Raw genomic sequence first — 17,287 nt, forward strand, 5'->3', positions numbered from 1 at the left:
TCACCAAAGTGAGAAAAGGATTTGATCATGTGACCAAATAAGTTCATATATCCAGGTTAACTTTTTGACTTTTTAACTCCCGCGTGGAGATCGACAAAAGGAAAACCAATACTTGTGATATAATATATACCTGTAGTTATGTCAAGCAAACCTCATTAACCCATGCAAGATATTAAATTTCATCAAAATAATTGCTCTCTCTCTCTCTCTCTCTCTCTCTCTCTCTCTCTCTCATATTTATATTTTGAGATATCGATTTATTCCATGCAGCCTCGATGTCGTAAATATCCGCCAGATTCTGAACCAAGCGTTAACTAAGGCTGAGAGAGGGAATTCTCCAATAAATCGATATTGGTTATGTACAGTTAAAACTCTACCATCGTCAGTACAATGGCGACCAAACATGACGGAATCGTCAACCTAAACGCAAGAGCCGGTGTACCGTGATGGAAATGATGATGTAGTTTTTGCAGGAACATTTTATGCAGAGGCAAAAATGGAGAACGAGTTCTCTTTTTCATCCCCGGCGTGGAGTAACAACGTACGCGCGTTTCTATCGCAGTTCTCCGATGTCTTTAGCGCATTTGCGCGTTATATTTCGCCGACCTATCATCATGACCGATGCGAGCGGTAAGAATTACAGAATATTTAGGATAAAATATTAACGTTTCGGACATGGAATGACATATGATTGCAACGCATCTTACTTTTATTATGTCATTGTGTATACTTCACGAATGAATGAAATTGAAAGCCCGTGTTTCTCATATCGATTTGTTAATTATTTTGATTGTGGCTGTCATCCTCGTTACAAAGCATGACATTCCGCCCACTTTTCTCATGGGAGAATCTCGTCATTACCCAGTTACCAACTGATTACTGCCTAGAATATAAAAGTAAATGTAAATTTAGTTTATGATGGGGTTCTTCAGGTTATTGAAAATGCGTTTATGATAAATAATATTTTGATATGAAGTTCATGTAATTATTTTCATAACTTTTTTTTTAATTTTAAAATTAAGTAACAATTTACTAGCCATCGTATAAAAGTGTATTCTTATAATTAGCTATACTAGTATATAAAATATATAGCAGGGACGATTATTTAAACAGCTGTCAAAATTAAAATCGGACTCGGGATTCCTTTAAAGTAAAATCCACTGTAGCAGATGCCACTTCCGAAATGACATCCAAACAAATGACGACAATATAAATATTGACTTGGCCGAAGACGGATCATCTGCCAACATGGCAAAAGAAATCGAATTGTAAGATGATGTTATACGTCTTTAAATGCAAATGAGATATCCACACCGGATATAATAAGTTTCTCAGATTGTTTCCCGCACTGTCATAGTGCCGGGGTGTACCGTTTCTGAAACGGGTTGATTTCAGAGAGAGAGAGAGAGAGAGCAAAAAAACTGAGAGAGACTTAAAATGTGATAAATATAATACCTATCTACATAATGCGGGTATAAATAATTTTTATCCAACATGTTCTTATATTCTCTCCTTTAGCTTAGATTTTGATAATTGAAATTTATATACATGTACTTTTTGTTATACAAAAACATATACCATCACAAATTATTTGTCAGATGCTTAGTAAATGTTAAAATATTGCTCATGTTAGTCAACATTCATCGAAAAATTCATATTATATATATATAAATTAAGTTGTTCAATTTTCATTGTTTTTTTTTTTGTAGCTCAGTACAGATGAGGCTCTATGCCCTGAGCAAGCGCCAGTTTGTGATGGTCTACATCGTCTTCTTCATCTGCTTCGGAATCAGTGTTCTAGTAGGAGTGGCAGGTAGGACCTTGATAAAATATACCAGGTACCGTGGATCAAGTCATATCATTGTTTGTGGGGGACCAATGTTCATGGCCTTTCCCCACAAATTTACATCCCCATGAACGTATATACAAGCATTTGTTTAATATCTATGAAAATTGTCCCGATTACACTACCAATGAAATTTCGTTCCTATAAACCAGGAAATTTTTGGATACCCACAAACATTCGCCCAATGAAAAGGAATAATTCCACAGTATACTGTAAACTAATGTCAATTCACAATGACTATTTCAGGATATTTACAACCAAGCCTACAGTATATTCACGATTTCAATGCTTATTTATTATTTCACTCAAATACAAGAGACATAAAAAAACAGGTTAATTTTGCAAAATGAAACATTTGATACAAAAATCTTGGTTCTAGGTCTCAAAAACCTTGTTGAATTATATCTCTCCCATGCAGTTAGTTAGATAACAATAATTAATTTGAATCTTTGAAAGAATATGAAACAAAGTACTCAGTTTATATTAGTTTTGACAAAAAGTAAATGGTTGAAAATTAAGTGAATAAAATGATGAGATATTGTGTAAAGAATTTGTTCATATTCATGAATTTTACATCAAAGCTTACTTATCAGACCAAATGAAATATTTATAACAAGAAAGAGTAATGACTAAAGACTAATGACTAAAGACTAATGACTAATGACTAAAGACTAAAGACTAATGACTAAAGACTAATTTTTGCCATTGTAGGACCACCCATCATTGAAACTGTATCCCAGAATTCATCAGCTTTACCCAACTCCAGTGGAATCAACAAGAAGGTACTTAATTATTCAGGTCTTTGTAATTCAGTAAACAGTTATAATACAATTTAATACAATACATTGTATATCAGTGTAGGGTATAGTTTAAAGGGAGGTACAGGTATAAATCAACACAGGTATACAGCAATTTATTGTATTAAACCATAAGTTTGGTTTGACAAAACTGTTACATATTATAGAATGGAAATTGTGAGTTGGCAATTTTATTGTAAACAGATTGTTTGTGTCAACAAACATGGGCCTTCAGTAGTGTGACCGCACTAATTGAAAATCAATTAATACTGTTTTCGAGAACAATAAATTATTATGATATTTTTAATACGTTAAACATGACCTTCCAATTATTTTGCTTGTATTTAAGACAGGGCCGTTTGTTCTGAAGTCGCCCCCAATGTCAACCTTTCACCAGCAGCTGTGGCTAATTGCAGATATCAATACGGACAGCCAGGGAGGTAGGGAAATAGTTCACATCAAGTTCAGACAACCATAACTGCTTCAATTCTTAGCATGTACAATCAAAGACATATAAAATACAGTACTTTAGATTGATCACTTATTCGTCCTTTCTCTTTGCAGGGTCTCGGTTTGAGCAGCCATTCACGGTCAGTGTACAGATAAGGGGACTTAAGTCTGACCAAGAATTGCTCTCCACCGCCCCCAACCCGGAACTGAACTCCCAGACACACAACCGAACCAGGGTGCTTCGATGTTCTCATGTGAGTAAAACGATTTTTCTGTGGTTGAAAACCCATGGCAATGCTTCCTTACCATTTGTCAAGCTCACTTAATTTTTTTTCATTCTCACAAATATTTCTTATATCAGAAACCTGTGGCTAGTCTTACAATTGCTCCCTGAACCTGGGCCAAATCACTAAGTTGTTCTCGTTCTCATGAATAGGTCATACCCAGTTCTGATTGGTTCCATCACACTTTGTAATGTAATGAAAATCTATTCAGTCCATACTTTTGCTTCCTCATTGGTGGATTAAATTAAGATATTCATGAAAACAACCCCACAAAGTTCAGTGAGTTAGCACATAGTCAGGAAGCAAAAGCTGTTGGTGTCTGATAATTTAGGTGAATTTCAAAAACTTGACACAGTATTACACTGTACTTAAAAAATGTGCCTTTTGCATACTAGTACCTGATGACAGTAGTTCTTTACATTCAAAAGAATGTAATCAATAAACTGCTTATTTTACAATGTACATGTTTATATTTCAGAAATGTGATGATTTGATATTGCTTCACCTGGGATACCTAGATTACTACCGCTACATCATCACGATACACTTCTATGGATTGGAGGGTAGCAAGTTTCATTTCAGCGACATTATTTTCCATGTAAGAATAGCTTGATTGAATTAATTATCATTGGTTATTGCATATAAATGAATCAATAATAAGAACCAGTTCATTTCAGTTTCATTAAAACTTGAACTTGAAGAATGAACTTGAACTGTGACGCACTTAGACTTTGTAATGCAAAATGTTCAACAAAGTAAGTTGGCCATAAATAATTGTACACTGTACCTTGAATTTTATGAAATCATTATAGTCCAGTAAGTGTAGTTGAAGATCCCACCTGCTATTTTAATTCATTGAATTTTGTTGATGAATGTTATGACTGCCATTGGACTTTGTACTGAACAGTACTTTGATATTGTTTTCCAGTTTAAAAGTTACAACACATCTTTCACCAACACAGAGATTTGGATCCGATTTACTTTCCTCTTCCTCACTTTTATTGTAACAGTAAGTGTGTTCACCATGCAAACTGCTCCAATTTAGCAGAATTTGAATCTATTTCTTAGAAGGGAAATGTTTTGAAGAGGGAAATAATTGTGTATTTTGCAATCACTTAATTTAAGTAAAAATGTTCAACTGGAAAACTTTTTCGAAAAAAGGTACTGAATTGCAGTATAAATATATTTTTGGGGAAAACCCTTAACGTCACTTATCCAAAATGGAAATAGCCAAATTCTATTTAATTAATTCATGGAAATCTTCACTTTGACTTTAATGCTTTGTCCTCAGTCACGAATTGTTGGTAGTGATTTAGATATTTCAAAACAGAAATTATGATGCCCTGAAACAGTATATTTTGTACAAAATTTTTGTACATGTACTCATAAATAACTGTGCATGTATAACTATGTTTAATATACAGCTGTATGTTTCAGTGTGTGTATGCCCACTCTCTCAGAAAATTCTCCATGCGGGATTGGTCGTTTGAGCAGAGATGGATAACTCTTCTGCTACCATTACTTATCTTCTACAATGGTAAGGCTATAATACATTACATTATACATTACACATTACAATAACATTATGCATTACATTATTAGATGGATAACTCTTCTGCTACCATTACTTATCTTCTACAATGGTAAGGCTATAATACATTACATTATACATTACACATTACAATAACATTATGCATTACATTATTTATTAGATGGATAACTCTTCTGCTACCATTACTTATCTTCTACAATGGTAAGGCTATAATACATTACATTATACATTACACATTACAATAACATTATGCATTACATTATTAGATGGATAACTCTTCTGCTACCATTACTTATCTTCTACAATGGTAAGGCTATAATACATTACATTATACATTACACATTACAATAACATTATGCATTACATTATTAGATGGATAACTCTTCTGCTACCATTACTTATCTTTTACAATGGTAAGGCTATAAGCATGTGTTACTGTACCTTCTTTTAATGAAGGTATAGATAATATACATTTATTACATTAATATACATTAAATATAAATCGCACTGTGCATTAAATTTTGCATTACATTATGCAATGGTAAGGCTATAAGCGTGTTTAACTGTACCTTCTTTAAATGAAGATTGCATTCTACATTTATTTACATTAAATACTGTAAATTCCTTACATTACGCGAGTACGTAATTCCGCGATCCCGCTGGTTTGTATCAAATCGCGAGAATGTAAAATCGCGAACGTGGAACTTTTCTCCCTATTTCTTATAGTTCTGAACTCTCAGATAATAATGGCGAGATTTTAAAATCCGCGAAGGGTGCTTCTCGCGATTTTATGCGGATATTAATTCCTCGCGTTTTATTAGGAATCTACAGTAATCACACTGTGCATTAGATTATGCATTACATTATACGCTGTACACAACACTATACATTTATGATTACATACCGGGTATTTACATTACAGACCCCCTGTTTCCGCTGACATTCCTGGTGAACAGCTGGGTCCCTGGAATGTTTGACGCCATTTTCCAGGCCTCCTTCCTGTGTGCTCTCCTCCTGTTCTGGCTGTGTATCTATCATGGAGTCAGACAGGTGTGTCTGTAATTCCTCTCTGTGTATTTTTTCTAAGTAAAATAACAGCAAAATAGCGTGCTATTTTATCATTTTTTTATTGTGAAATAGTTACCGTGCTATTTGCTCATGGTGATTGCAGTATTAACCGACAGCATTAAGTATTTTCCATGGTTAGTCTTGGAATTATTCAGGTGTTTTTGGGATTGCTGTGTTAAATTAAAAGTCTGATAAGTCAAACTTGTTTACCCAAAACAAACTCTATGTGGCTGACAAATGAATTATTTTTTAATAAGAATATAATTCTTCCTAATTCCGGACTATTAGGAGTTTCTATTTATACAGACATTATTAGGAGCCTCTATATTTGCAGACAGACCGGCGGTTCATGCGGTTTTACCTGCCCAAGCTGGTGGTGGTGGGTCTGATCTGGATATCCGCGGTGACCATCGCCTCGTGGCAGGAGTACAACGAGCTCCAGGACCCGACCTACTTCTACAGGCTGGACACCACTAACTTTACGGTGAGAGAGAGAGAGAGAGAGAGAGAGAGAGAGAGAGAGAGAGAGAGAGAGAGAGAAAGAGACAGATGATGATGATATAAATTGTCAATCATTTATATATTGATTAAACCTTGACCCAAATGAATGACTTGTGTCTTTTAGAATATATTTAGGTAAACTAAATTGACCTTTAAGTTTTTCAGGGCTAAGATATCTATTGGGTAGCTTCATTTATCATGGTACCTGTACATATGGTACATTCAAACAATAAATGCTTTCTTTGGTGATTCATTTGGGATATGAAGGTAGCGACATTGCCGAAAAAATACATAACCCACATTAGCGGGTTATGTAAATTTTTTCTGTAATGATGGCTACCTTCATGCTGTAAACGTATTGTATTTGGCGTGTACGATATTTGGCGGAAATTATTTTTTGAACAGGTTAGCGTTGATTTAAATTAGCGTACTCCTGAATGTAACTGTTCTTATAAATATGTGCATTGCATTTAGCGATGTACTTGATTTAGCGGAAGCCGCTTTCCGCTAAAAACGCTAAATAGAATACACAGCCATATGTATTACATTTACAGTAACCCGCATGAATCACCAAAGAAAGCATTTTATTGTTTATATTAACATTTTTCTTTTAACTATTTAATAAATTGATTATGAAAAGTAAGTAAAATTCACTTAATAACTGTTAACGTACATAAGTACATCAGCTAAAAGAAATAGCCAAATCGTCTCCTGTGAGACTGAGTCTAACATCGTCATGATTATTTCGTGCAGTCCGTGACATTTCGTAGGTCGCTGTAGGTTTAGACCAAATGATAAACAAGGCGTGTCAATTTCAGACCTGTCAATTTTTTCTCAATTTCATCCGCTGTAGATTTCGACCAATCGATAAACGGGGTGTGTAGATTTCAGTCTGGCTGTTTCTATAAAGCTATGAATTAACTAAGTTTTCGTAAGAAATAGAGGGAATAATACTTGGTAGATGCAAATATTGTATTATATTCATGATTTCTTAGACATGTATTTTGTATATGTAACAGTGCCTGTTGTTTGATGAAAGAAGTAAAAAGACATGAACTTTCTTATTGCTTCTACATGTAGTAATGTGTTACATGTATTTCTACTCACACACTTTGTGGTTTCATACAGCTCAAATAAAAATGGAGATAGTTGCCATGACTTATAAAGCTGTACTTGTCTTGATTTCAGGGTTTTAAGATCTTTTTCTTCATTGTGGGAGGCCTGTATCTGTTATATCTACTTTATCTACTGGTCAGAGCTTATGCTGAGCTGCGCGCCATGCCTTACTTTGGTAAGTTTTCATTTAGCTTTAATTTCTCATATTGTGGGACTAAATTGACCCTAACAGACAGAGTTTCAATTCATTCTAAATGAGAATTTCAATTAATGTACCTGTAGGGAAGTTAGAGTAACTTTTATTAGAGAATGTAGTTTTCAGATAAGTTTTATTCTGAATTACATGTAATATTAAACCAATTTTTCCTCACCATCTCTTCTTTGACCAGATTTGAGGTTAAAGTTCATGACCTTTCTGATGCTGGTCGTGCTGTCCATCAGTATAGCCATTACGGCGATGAAGTTTGGTGCTGCCGCTCTACAAGATAATTTTGTGGCTGAGATTTCAACTAACTACGAGAACTCCATTGAGTTTGTGGCCTTCTACGGTCTTCTGAACTTCTACATGTACACAATGGCCTTTGTGTACTCACCTTCCAAAAATGCACAGTATGGTAAGGGAAAAGCTGAACACAAAGTTATCCGTATTATTTCTTGGCCACAAAATTTGCAAAAATAGGGTAAATATTTATATGTAACTTTTTATTTGCTTGAGTAATTTTTACAATCTATAATGTTTCTTATAGCAAACAATACCTGTAAAAATTTCTGTGTGATGTAAAATTAAATCATAGCAAAAATAACCGGATATATATTAGTACTTTAATTAGAACATTTGTATACATCAATCTGTGTTTTCTTTTGGTATTATGAGGAAATTTTTAAGTCTTTGAAGGTTTTGTTTGTAGATATTATAGAGCTATAATTTTAACAAAACCATGCATGGACTATTGCTAAATGATCTATATGTAACAATCCTATATAATAGTCGAGAATAAAACATTTAAATTTGATAATTATAAGATTGTTATGTTGTTTTGTACAGAAACTAATTTTAAAGACAATCCTGCTTTATCCATGTTGAATGATTCTGATGAAGAGGTGCATTATGGGTAAGTGTCTAGTTTAAAATTTACATCATATTAAGCATAATTATGTAAATACTGATATGTAAACAACAGGTATTGAATATAATTCGTGTGTTTTTCAACTCTGAAAACATAGGCTATATAAAAATGACATGTGGTGATAGCATTCAAATCCAAAGGAAAAGTACAAAACAGAAGCAGAGTGAACACGGACCTCTAAAAAAAATTAGAGGCTAGAAAATAGAAAAGATAATTCCGTCAGTTTTGGTCAAGATAGCCAAAGAGTTGTTCTAAGAAAAGAAGCAAAAAGTTTTTTCATTTCACAGTTTTGTAAACCATTGATAATTAATATGACGAAATTTTCAGGTCGGATGCTGAGGAGATCAGCCTGACGACTCGGAGAGGAAATCGCTACCAGGACGAGGAGGAGACGTTCCAGTGAGGTTACTGAAGTCACTCTTACCCAGTGTGAAAAATACCACAAAGTAATAAAAATCATTATGACCAAAATAGAGTGGTTAGGTGTGATCAAAATGAAATCCAGACTACTTAATTATTACAAAAGAAAAAACTTGAAGGCAAAGTTGAGGGATAATCTGCATGTTAAGAAGATGAAATCCAATTCAGTATGAGGAACTGTTATACTGTATGTTGGAATACACTGTTATATGTCGGAGTACATTGTTGAATGCCAGAATACACTGTTACATGTATATATGTCAGAATACATTGGAGTGATTGTAGTGTACATCAAAGAACACATGTTGTTAGACGTCAAAAGTTTTATTTCTCAGGATTCAACAGTGTTCAAACTTACAGCGTTTTGTTCAAAGAATTTATGCAAATTTATTAACGAAGATTATTTTGTACTTACCAGTACCGCGGTATATATTATGTTTGGATACACTGAATATGAAATTGAATATTGTTTATATGGTCACAAAGGTTGGTAATGCAGTAAAGCGGTTATTTTCATTATTTATTGAGAAAGGGGCAGATCTGACACTTTTTGAATTTCTTTATCATAATTTACATTTCCTGAGTACATATTTATCAAGTTGATGCAAATGTGCCATTGTTTTATTTGTGTAACACATTCCAACAATTTTTGCTTGGTTGTGCAGTAAAACTGGGTTTTAAAGTGTCAATACATATATGTTTAAATGAATTAAAAAATTTATTCTATAAATGGTAACTTTAATTTTTGAAAATAATTTTAATCAAAATTCGGGGGGGAAATGAAATTCAAATTACAAATGCTGAATATGTATCTGCCATAACAAGATTTTACTGTGTTTGCCATATAATTTGTTTTTTATCACTTTTGCTTGTACACAGTAATTTAAACATGGGGATATTGGTTTATTCGGCTTATCGGCAATTGTGATAACACATGGTTTTTAATCAGGAATGTCACACTAATGTTATATTCAGTTGGGTTTATTTATTAGCATTGGATTGGGAATTTCAGTGGGAATGAAAACACAAAAATCAAGAATGGGTGATTTTGAACAATACATGTAGACTTCATATACTTCTGAACTACAGAACATGTACATAAGGTAATACATAAGGTAAAAGGCAATACATGTACATGACATTGTATATAAAAACTTAAGACATACTGTTTTGCAGTTATTTGTAGCTGTTATCAGTAAAAAGTACTATTGCGGTATGATTATTGTTGAAACCATTGTTTTACTTTGTTGTGCAATGAAGTTTTAGTATGAGAGGTCGACAGAAATACATTTTACCATGTAAATAATCATGCTAATAGGTCTAGCTCCTGTGATATTGTATAGTGCGTCATCGTGATAGAATAATATACTGTATACAGGGAGATATTTGTCCCCATCTGATTTTCAACCCTTAATTTCACCGTCGTTGTTAGTTGGTGAATTCAGAACAATTTTTAAAATTAAAATTACTGTGTAAGTTTAAGGAAAGAATTTCTATCATATACAGTCAAACTTTGTTATCTCAAACTAGATGGGAGTGTTTAAAAACTTCGAGATATCTGAGTATTCAAGATATTGAGGGTCAAATAGTTCAAAAATAAGTGGTTGGGACTTAAAAATCACTTCAACATATCCATTGTATTCGAGATATCACAGTTCAGCTGTACTTTTCTTGGTGAATTTAAGACGGGTCAAAATCGTTTGCAATTGAAGGGGAAAATGAATATAGGGGGCGAAAATAACCCTGTATACAGTAGATGTATTTGGGTGAAAATATTTTGTTTTTTGTGTGATTTTGGGTCAGTGGTGTCATACAAACTACCAGTGCTTGGGACATTTATGGTGGTCCTTGGTAGTTATGTAAATGTACCAGTACTTAGCCAAAAGGAAACTTTATTCCAAGAGGAACAATGCACTTCATGTCTGGGTTTTAGTCACATTGAAATATATGGAAGTTATGGATGTATATTTATGAAAATGATACAATCATGTGAACATTATAATTATTATTTGGTTACATGATCCGGCATTTTTTATTCTTTAGTCATTATAAAGTCAAGGTTTATGAGTAACGGAGGTTTCATTGAGTTTTTGATTTTTAATTGTATTCTTTTTTGAAAACAGTATCATATATATATGATACTTACAAATAGGTTTATGGTTTTAACTCACATGTAATGTATTTATTTGTCACAAAATTGTCTTAACTTATTTTGCAGTATAAAAATACACTAATTACAGTTATTTTTTAATTGAAATGTATTGTTTAATATTTCATCAGTCACAATAATACATTGTAGAAATCATTGTCTACATAATATCATTTTTAAGTTTTAATATTTTCTATGATTGTATCAATGAATTTGAAATCCAACTTTAATACATGTAGTTTTTTTTTTTTTTTTAAGTTTTAATGAATTTGGGTATATTTAGATAAATGAACTATATCTAATGCCAAGAAAAGCAATCTGTTATATAAAACTGATATTTATAAATAAAAGAAAAATATTTCAATAAAAACCTTGTCTATTAATTTCAAGTTTAAAATATAAATGGCTTATTAAAAATAATATACACTGTATTAAATATTTATTTACTGCACATCTTTTAACTTTTGCAATGACAGCTTCTAGATGTTCATTGCACTTAGATTAATCCCACATACGATGCAATATCTTTTACTAACCACAGGATTTAGTATCAAACTTCTTTCCAAAAGCTGCAAGTTCATATCAAGCCTATCTTCTCAATTATCAGTTGTTGATAATTGTGTTGTTGTGTAGTGATCAGGTGAAAGTACCATTCGATTGTTAATTACAGGTAAAAGATGACAACATATTAAAGTAATTTCATTTTTTATAACATGCAGATCATTCATGCTCAAAGTAAAAATTAACAATGCATGCAGCTAAATAAATATTGGCTAGCCAATAGAGTACATTGATGAATATCAAAATCAACGCTGTAATGACATCTTTGCATTTCGACATTTTCCTAACCCTACCCCTTCCTTGCACCTTTAATTTGTATTAGAAAATGCTAATACTATTTCCGGTAAATATTGGATCTAGCTAGAACATCAGACAAACTACAAAGCATTAAAATTCATATTAAAGAGACGACCATAAACTGTCAAAAATGAAACACTATATAGCTAATGGCATCTTCAGTACCTAAGATATAAAATGGAGGCTGGGGTTTTATATTACTGTAGATATCTTAATTTATGCTTTAATAAGGAGGCCAGCTATGTCTACATGTAGCACAGAATAGTATAGACGTAGAATAGCATAAATTAAAAGTCCTGTATACAACTAACCCAATCCCCCCCCCTCTAAAAAAAACAACCAAAAAACCACCTTATGATGACCCATTGCCCCCTTTATCCAGCCTCTATATAATGATGCTTTTACAATACATGTATATCAATTGAACATGTACATGACAGATTTCATTGTACAAGTTAGATCTTTGTGCTAGAAAAAAATCCAGATATGACGTGACAAGAAGTAATTCTACAGAGGCCTTATTAATAAAGCTAGCTAGACTATTAATTTACACTATATATACATAATTGTCAATATGACAAAATTAATTCTATGTATATTGTACATAACGAATGTATATATAAGATACACATATAAGTAACTGTCAATATGACAGATTTAAATATTTACATGTACCACGGTATATACAATTAATATGTAACTATACATGTACAAATAGGACACTAGTCCTGTGGACTAGTTCAATTGTCTAACCTATTGTGGGTGGAAAGTCCATGCATCAATGAACTGTCCTAAAAATTGGCAGCATTTACAACAGACTCGCATTATGTTAGCTAGTGCAGTGGTAAAATATGGATCATAATCACTCTTTCTGATATGCCATTGTCCATCATAGGTGCACAACTACGAATGTCTGTACAAATGTCTGTATAAACGGTAACCAACTGTCTTCTGATAGTAATAAGTTCTAAGCTTCGATCACGCTATCAGTGTAACTGACTAGGACCAGTTTGGTTGTACTGTAAATTGTCTCTATTGTACCAATCAATACATTAACAGACACCTAAGTGGTGACCGACAGTCACACAATATGAGAGCACTGTGAATTTTCTCACAAGACAAGTCTCTTTTACAGTTTTTCTCATACAATGGCAGTAGGTCACATTATCAACGTTAACACAGTGAAACACTGATCCCAAACTTGCACCAACATCATCAGACAAGTACAGCTTTTATGCTGAAACGAGAAAAAAAATGGCAAGTTAAAACCATTTAATTTTTTTCCGTTGCAAAAAAACTACACATTTTTAAAGCTTAAGACATATTCCATTTCTTATTGGCTTTAAAATATAAACAACTTCAGTTTGACCATTATAAACATTTATCCTTGACCTTTGATCAATATGAGTGGTCAAGGTTACAGAGACACAGACAAATCGGTACACCTGTACTTACACAAGAGTTGCTCCCTCAGTAGACAATGAAGGAGGAGTCTAGCTGCGCATGCTGCACACACCGTCTCCTAGCAACATTGTGCTTCCTTTGCTGTGGCACAGTGTGCTGCCTTTGTTGTACATGTGGCACATTGAGGCACACGGGGCGATGTTTGAAACTGGTGCGAGCCAGCCACTCAATCTGTTCAGTAGAGAGAATTGATATTGGAACAGTGGTACTTAAAAGAGAATAATAACACCTTACTTGATTGGCTTAACAACAAGATTAAATTCATTTATATTTTGTATGTATAACAAATATATAACTTGCATGCATATGTCTCAATATGATGTGCATGCAAAAAATATTAATCCACTTGAAGTTTCATTTAGCTTAAAAATTGAAAAAGTGTAAAAAACGTACAGTGTTTAATACTTAGTATAGTGTTTTTTTTATAGTCTGCTTAGTGCTTTGTTGTTTATAAAGTGTGAAATCTACAATATTATAGAGTACACTATATCCATTCAACTTCTATAATACAAAAAAAAAACTTCATATCTAAGCAGTGCCGGTACTATCAAGAATTATGAATACCTGAACATAAACTGTTATATAATACAAATGTACATACCGTGTGGGTGGGTTGTGGGACGGTAGGCAACTCCCTTCTGTCGTCCGACTTGTTGATTGCACTTGCCAGTTTGTACTGTAAACAAAAACATGCAAGATGAGAAGGGATCATTTGCAAATTAAATTCAGTCACATGCATATTATGTACTGTTAATCAAAATCTGAATTTATATAATATTATGCAATTATCATTGCATTAATTCCCAATTTTTTATTAACTAAATTGTTAATAAATGTATGAATATTAATTGGTTACTTAGTATAAATGGAATTAAATGCCAATCATTGTAATGATGTATGGTGAGAAGTGCTCTGTTTCAGAATCTGAGTGAAATGATCATGAGTTTTGATGTCAAGTCTTATACAATCATGAGAAATTCAGCATGGTCAAATATCTCAGAATGTCTTACATAGTCATTCATGTGCTCTTTCCATGCATGACGGAATGAGACAAAAGATGGCTGTTGCTGTAAGAACACAAAGCAAAGAGTGAGAGAATGAAAAAGGCAAGAGAGAGAGAGAAAAAAGAGGGAGGCTGAGAAAGAGAAAATGATGATCAAAACAGGAGAGATAGAGAGAATGAAACAGTGCACAAAATGACACAATGCACAGTACAAATAATGAAAGAGAATCAAATGGTACACAGAAAGAAATTGAAATACATATAGTAGAAAGAGGATAAAGGACTTTATATAAAAGGAAGGAAAACAGAGAGAGAGGGATATGAGAGGGAGAGGGGGTGGGAGAAAAGAGAAACATCTTGAAAAATTTGTTTTACACTGTCTAACTTAAATTAAAACATTGCTTTCCATGTCTTGTATTCCAATTCAGAATCACATATTGTGTATTATCCTCAATCATAATGTATACATATATTGTAAATGTAAATCAATACATTATGATATTTTTAAGAGTACATGATATATGTATGTACATATTACTGTTTATATTTTATTGAGAGACCAAAAATTAATGCAGTTTAAGTTTCCACAACCATTATGTGCAAGGGGTATGAAGGCTCATGCTATGTGTATGTGACCACGCCCGGATGTCTGGTACATAACTAGGCGATGGTGCACGTTCATTTGGGGAATTAAGCTCAAGGGGAATAAGTAAATTAAGAATACACAAAGTCCAAATGGCAGGATATGAGAAATGTTTTATTAAAGATTGAATGTTAAATAATCCAATCTACACACGCAGGTAACAACATTAATGAGCAAGTCTTGTTCCTAACTGTAATTTAGAGGAGGGGGCCTAAACAGATGAATTAGAAATTTGTCTCCTAACACTCTACATGATTTCCTAGCTTCGTCCTACATCCTTTCAGTCCGAAGTCTCAAAGCTAACTCTCTCTAAAAGAACTCATGTACGAGAATTAATTTTCTCTATGAATTGCCTAAGGTAAAGTTGTCACTTATGGCTATTCAAATAATTAAGTTATCAGTGTCATCCCTTTGATGTGAAGAAGTCAAAGTGGTTTTGTTTACCCTAACTAACACCTATGAGTGCCCAGTGCCATGAGCAGTGTCACTGACAATAAAGATTAACAATTACTGTGAAATCACTAAATATTCTAGGGGATTAAGAAGTAAACAACAGCTTGGACAACCTTAAGAAATAAATAATAAGGAATGCTTTAGATGTCAATAAGCAATTGCTAAGTATGGGAACATATAAGATAAGAATAAAGTAAAATAAAGTAGACTATGAAAATATATGCTAAAGTTATCAAAAGTGAAATGGATGTCATTTCACTGGTGATATGCTCCCCCTACTTCACAAAAAGATTTCTCCTGAAATCTCAGAATACCATAAGTCAATCCTGCCTTTTTTTTCTTCATAAATTGCAAAATTAATAACACATATTATCTGATACATGTAGCAGGTCAATTACTTTTATGAAAATATCATTAACCTAAAGGCATAGGGTCAGTATAGATAATAATATCCTAAATTTAAGAAATGTCTGAACCAGGAAAAATATACTTTTATAGCATTGAATGATATATTTTTGACGTCGTCCTGTCAATAACTGCCGTCAGGTGAGCAGACAAATTGAATAACGCGCGTTAGCGCGTTATGATAATTTGTCTGCTCACCTGACGGCAGTTATTGACACGACGACGTCAAAAATAAATCATTTAATGCTTATATTTACATTCCCTTACTGAAGAAATCAATTGTTTACTTAAATAAATCGATATAAAGTGCAGATCACGGAGGGAGTGAATAAGTAACAGCAAGAACAGCTGTTTTGTAAAACCGGTTTAAACTGGATTTCACATAGACTGTTCAGATGAGATCGACGAGCATGGAAATATAATCCAAGATAAATAACTCTTAAATGTTGCTTTTAACAATAAAGTCAACTTTTTTGTTGAATAATTATAAAACATGGTGTTTTGACAACATTCATGAAATACATTTTTTAACTGATAACATAGAAATCACTGTTTGAGAACTACTTATGTAAATTACTCGTAAATTCATACGCAGTGAATAGGTGTTGCATTTAGAGGCATTTAAACATCACGGAATTTAATGGAAAAACACAGTAGAATGTAAATATAAAAGTATTAATTCCTAAGGGCGTGGATTTCTTATTAATTGAATGAATTCTAAACTATAGCTACTATATACATGTATATACAAGGGCCCATTATAAAAAAAAATTGGAGAAAGAGAAAAAAAAAAAGATATCAAGACTTGCATGTACAATGCATAAGAAAAATAGTAAACAATAGAGCTATCAAATTTAAAAGATGCTATTTCACTTTACATTGTTCATAATGAAAATATAAAGTCTCTCTGAAAACAGCATCACAAATGTCATACAGTCCATGGAATAATTGGATGAAATGAATAAGTCATGTTTCACATAATCACGAAAGTCTTTGTATTGGTTCTGTATTGGTTTGTTGATTTGCACTTGGTTTTCTTTTGTAATTTGTATTGTTCATTGGATTTGATGTCCTCAGACAGGAACTGCAGCAAGTGGACGTCTCCACAAAGAATTTCTACCAGTAATTGGGAAAAACTGCAACCTGGTTCA

General features: G+C 33.0%; 1 protein-coding gene across 2 annotated transcripts; it reads left to right on the forward strand.

Moving 5' to 3' along the window:
* The first annotated feature begins 306 nt into the window (after positions 1 to 306).
* On the forward strand, positions 307 to 11,234 carry LOC105341153 (transmembrane protein 181). 2 transcript variants are annotated; one of them, XM_034477489.2, is made up of 14 exons: positions 307 to 630; positions 1,710 to 1,813; positions 2,558 to 2,628; positions 2,993 to 3,083; positions 3,208 to 3,347; positions 3,856 to 3,975; positions 4,306 to 4,386; positions 4,815 to 4,914; positions 5,852 to 5,979; positions 6,332 to 6,481; positions 7,687 to 7,789; positions 8,004 to 8,228; positions 8,660 to 8,726; positions 9,069 to 11,234. In XM_034477489.2, exons 1-14 carry the CDS (start codon positions 497 to 499, stop codon positions 9,142 to 9,144), a joined length of 1,590 nt encoding a protein of 529 aa, XP_034333380.2. In that variant the 5' UTR covers positions 307 to 496; the 3' UTR covers positions 9,145 to 11,234. The 2 variants fall into 2 exon arrangements, with proteins under 2 accessions (XP_034333380.2, XP_034333381.2); XM_034477490.2 differs by lacking the exon at positions 307 to 630 and adding an exon at positions 1,143 to 1,268.
* Positions 11,235 to 17,287: the final 6,053 nt, after the last annotated feature.

The sequence above is a fragment of the Magallana gigas genome, chromosome 9 (assembly GCF_963853765.1).
Source record: "Magallana gigas chromosome 9, xbMagGiga1.1, whole genome shotgun sequence".
In the NCBI taxonomy this organism is placed as follows: Eukaryota; Metazoa; Mollusca; class Bivalvia; order Ostreida; family Ostreidae; genus Magallana; species Magallana gigas.